Source organism: Morus notabilis, unplaced genomic scaffold (assembly GCF_000414095.1).
Source record: "Morus notabilis unplaced genomic scaffold, ASM41409v2 Scaffold169, whole genome shotgun sequence".
Classification (NCBI taxonomy): domain Eukaryota; kingdom Viridiplantae; phylum Streptophyta; class Magnoliopsida; order Rosales; family Moraceae; genus Morus; species Morus notabilis.
Window position 1 is genome coordinate 199,908 of NW_010357428.1, and position 4,854 is coordinate 204,761.

General features: G+C 35.4%; 1 protein-coding gene across 1 annotated transcript; it reads left to right on the forward strand.

Moving 5' to 3' along the window:
• Window positions 1-1,945: 1,945 nt before the first annotated feature.
• LOC21394387 lies at window positions 1,946-2,603 on the forward strand. The gene has a single exon (XM_010089996.2). The coding sequence runs from the start codon at window positions 1,981-1,983 to the stop codon at window positions 2,527-2,529; it is 549 nt and encodes a 182-aa protein (XP_010088298.1). The 5' UTR covers window positions 1,946-1,980; the 3' UTR covers window positions 2,530-2,603.
• Window positions 2,604-4,854: the final 2,251 nt, after the last annotated feature.

Sequence of the window (4,854 nt, forward strand, 5' to 3'; positions counted from 1 at the left end):
TGCACGAATTTGCACTTTTAATGTTCATAATTGTCAAATTATTTTATCAAATTTGTGATTTTAATTTCAAATATTCCTAAATTTAGAGGATTTAATTTTAATTGGATTTATTTTATTTTTCAGGTTTTTGAAGAAAACAATTGGATTTGGGCTAGTTTACCAAGCAAAACTCAAAAGTTGAGCCCAAGAAAAGCCCAATTCGGCCCAAAGCCCGTCAGCCCATCGTCCAGCCGAGCCGAGCCAAGAAGCCACGAGCCCATCCCAGTCGCCACGTGTCGTCTTCTGCCGCGCCGCAAGTCCGTGGGACCCAGTTGTCCCCGCATGTATGCGCGCTTGGCGCGCACAGATCGTCTCCCCGGGCGAGTCTCCTCCACGCGCGCGTCACCCGGATTTCCTTTCCTCTCTGCGTGGGTCCCGCGTTCTAGCATCTCTCCAATCGTCTTTCGCCATGCGTCTAGTGGGGTCCAGCTGCTGCCTCGCGTACGCGCGCTTTGCGCGCACATTCTCTCTCCGGGCGAGTTCTTCTCCTGCGCGCGTCAACTCTTCCTCCGCGTGGGCCCAGCCAGTATAGCACTTCTTCTCCCGCGCGCGAATCCACTTGCGACATGTGTCCCACCTCTTCAGCGACATTTGTGATGGTTTTTTTTCCCCCGTTAAGCCTTGTAACTTCTAAATTAGGATCCGTTTTTATCTTTTTAGCATTCTCAAAACTTTATAAATAGGGCCATTGTCAAGGTGATTAGGGGGTTGATTTTGGAGAGCCTAAATTCTCACACATTTTCTCTTGTTTTCTTGTTCTTATTCTCATACTTTCTTTTTAGAATTTTATAGGAATTATGTGCAAGCTAGGCTAGAGTATTTAGGTGAGGCTAGAGATGATCCTATATGTGTAGTGAACTTATTTGGATTTTTGATTCTCCAATGGTTTGTAAGTTTTATACATTTGAGTAAATAATTTTCTTTTATCATATTCTTCTTCTTATCAATATATTTTATTGTCAACTTTCATATAAATCTAGTCAAGCTCTTTTTATGTGATTGTTGCATTATATTATATATTGATAGATATTATTTTATGAGTAGTCTTTTACTGCAATATTGCCAACGATATATTGTCGCTCTTAGATTTCTCATAAGATAATTTTTCCTAATTCTAAACGTTAGAATTTTATTTACTCGAATACATTTTTAATTCATATGTTCTTCAAATATTTATTTTCCGATTGATTGTTTGGTGAGTCAATTTATGAATCAAAATCCAAATAGGTGAACAAAGCATATGGAGGATTCTCAAAGCCTTACCATTTTTTTTTTATTATTGAATTTTCTCCATTTTAAATTGTTAAAAAAAATCATCAAAAACACTCATTCTTTTTCTTTGTTTGATTGCTTACTTTCCTAACGCTTTTTATTTGCTAGTCATTTCTTGTTCAATTTAACACCTCCTCGTGGGATTGACCGTTCAAATTGTACTACAATTGACCACTTGTTTTTTTACACGTTTGGGCGTAATCAATGATGTTTGCAAAGATAAATAATTTCAATTGTTCAGTAGAAAAAAAAGAAGTTAGAAACAATTAATATCCAAAACAAGTGTGTTCTAACACTAAGTTCCATTTTTACGACATTATTTATACATTATTATTTTTTTGAAATCATTATTTGTACACAATTAAACTGAAGCCTAATTATTAGGATCCTTTTCATAAACTTAAATAATACAATTAACTGGAAACTTTTATGTTTAATTAGTTAAAGAGTTTTCTAATAATAAATAACAAGTCCTCACAAACCGCCGAATTAAGAGGCTATCCATTCAAACACAAAACTTTCTCCATATTATAACCCCCACATACTCTCTAACACCACGTACCCCGCTACCACCTTTCGCTTCCACAAACAGCAAAAACAATTAATTAGAATCACAAAGCAAATCAAAGCAAAACAAGGCAAGAGAAAAAAAAAAAAAAAAACCAAAAAATGAAGTTCATTAACACTTTCTTGCTCCTCTTCATCACCCTCTACATCTCGTACTCGCCACAACAAGCCGTCGCCCACGGCCACCAAAGCCACGCCAACAACCTCGAAAAGGCGTGCCAGCACGCGGGCCATAAGGACTCGTGCATTTCCATGCTCCAATCCGACCCCAACTCCCACAGCTCTGACGTCAAGGGCCTGACCTTGATAGCCCTAAGGCTCGCCTCCTCTAACGCCTCTGACATCTCCGAGCACATCAAGGTCTTGTTGAACGACTCGAGCCTCGACCCCGCGGTGCAGGACGGCTTGTCGGAGTGCCTGGAGTACTACTTGGACGCGGCGGAGCAGCTCGATGACTCGGTTGCCGCGTTGTTGGCTAATGCGTACAAGGACGTTGAGGCTTGGGTGAATGTCGCCATCATCGACGCTGCCTCGTGTGATTCCGCGCTTGATGGGCATGAGTTCGTTTTGGGGGGTAAGACTGACGCATTTCGTGGCCTTTGTGACAATGCCTTGGCCATCATTAAGGTCTTGGCTAATAATGAAAAGTGATGGCTAATTTCTACATGGCAATGACACATATTTTCTTGTGTACGTTGTCGTTTTGATAACTTTTGATTTATGTCTCGTAAATCGTTAGTAATTTATTAGTTATCAGCTTGTAATTACATAGCCCTTCAGTGGAAGGGACGTTAAATTATATTTGTTGATGATGATCATATCTCTTAGCTCAACTTGCCACACAATTAATTAGTTGATTGATAATTCCATTGTTGATTAGTAGTTTTCGAGTAACGGTCCCGGTGTGGGGTTAGGAATGAAGAGTCTTATAATTAAATTGCGAGGTGTGGATACGATTATTAGATAGCACCTGGGAAGATGTCATGAAATGGATGGGTTTTAAGGTTACATTTTGGAATTTGTTCAAATATAAAACGAAGATATTGTTATGACATTTTAACTCTTATTTGTCTCACATGAAAAAGTAAAAAAGTTTTTGGACACATTATATAGGTTGCAGCTACAACGTTAAGTTAATGAAATGTACATAATTAAGGATATAAGCCTGGTTCGCTTTACATATTTGAGTTTTTAATTTGAGTTGAGATATGACATTTTTTAAGAATTTTTAATTAGAGAAACTTAAAATTGAAAACTCAAATTGGTAAAATATTATATATATATATATATTAATTCACATCATACTCAAATTGAAAAATCAGCATTTATCTCTAAGCCTAGCTCTTATCTGATAAGGATATAGCATTATAACCAATATGTTAAAACCAATCCGTTAATCCTTGCCCATGGATAACGCTTTAATGCATTAAATTCAAAGTCCAATTCAAATCTTGAATCTTCTATAAATCTGCTGCACCTTTTTTCCAAATTCAAACGCAAGTTCAATACAACTCTGTTTGTTGAACTTCTTGACTTGAACCCCATGTACAGGACGTCTTTGAGCTTCACCTGTTTTTTTTTGTTTTGTTTTTGTTTGTTTTTTTTTTTTTTGAATTTACAAGTTGCCATAAAATTGCCAGCAAAAAACCTAACACATACCTTGTACTTAAGGTTAGCTTCTCCTCGATTTGGTCAAAGTTATTGTCTTTGTTAGCATTTATTTGTTTTTAGAACTTAATTTTTAAAGCTACACGTGTCGGTGAAGAGATTAAGAAGCGGTACTAGTGGAGCATTGTTATAGGGCGGTGCACAATCACCACAAATTAATTGTTTTCCCCTAATTGAAATATTAGGTCCGTTGCTTTTGCTAGTTAATTTAAATCACAATTTAAATTTTTATTATAATATTTTTTATAAATATTTAAATTTAAAAATTTTTACTATTTTTTTTTATAAATTAACTTTTTAACTCAAATTTTTTAAATTTTTTATTGTCTTTTCTTTTGCTGTGTTCGTTTTTTTTTTTTTTTTTTTTTTTTTTTTTTTTCCAAATTATTTGATCGAAAGGGCCGGTTTGTTGTATTATCTCAGAACAATCTAGGTAAAGTTATTGCGATTTCCTTTTTACCGAACAAATCTTTCACGTGGATGAAGATAATACGTTAACTATTAAGAAAGAAATATTGTCAACCGACAAATTTAGGAACTATCATGTAGCATGCAAGTGGGTCCACCTATAATATAATAGTATATATAGAACCTTTATAAATTCTACATAATACATGTAAAAAAGTCGAGTGTAGTATACTTTTTTTTTTTTTTTTTGATAATTCAGTGTAGTATACTTTCTTCTTCACTAAAGACGCTAGTACTGAATAATTGTTTATATAATATAAGAAAGGTTCATTACATTCTAATGGTCATAATTAGCAAGTCGTTATCTAATTCGGCCTCCATATCAACTCACACAGGGCCTTATTGGTTATAATTAGTACCATAATTAAATCGAATCTAAACTGTTCATTGTGAATTATTGGCCTCACATTCTAGTAGCAGTATTATAAAAATTAAGTGCGCACACCATATAGATAACGTTGCTACCGAGAACACACGAATACTAAAAAGCTAATTAACCTCCGAATTAAAAAAGAAAACATGAAATCAAACGGATAGACATTATACAATAAAAATTACCTCCCCGTATATATAACGATATATTAATTAGGGGATATAAAATTGGCTAGCTAAATAGAAATGGAGGGCCTGCAATATATATCCAATAATTATCACTACAGGAAACTGGGCTATTAGCGACGACAAAAAGTCGTTGCAAAAAATATAAAGTCGTTGTAAATAAATTTTTGGCGACCACTTGTCGTCATAAACCTGTCACCGCAATTGATTCGTCACAAAAACACTAGTTGCGACGATAAGCAGTCGTTGCAATTATAGTTGCGACGACAATCGTTGTAAATG

Coding starts and splice junctions, on each gene's coding strand:
- LOC21394387 (XM_010089996.2), top strand. CDS start 1,981: ATGAAGTTCATTAACACTTTCTTGCTCCTCTTCATCACCCTCTACATC.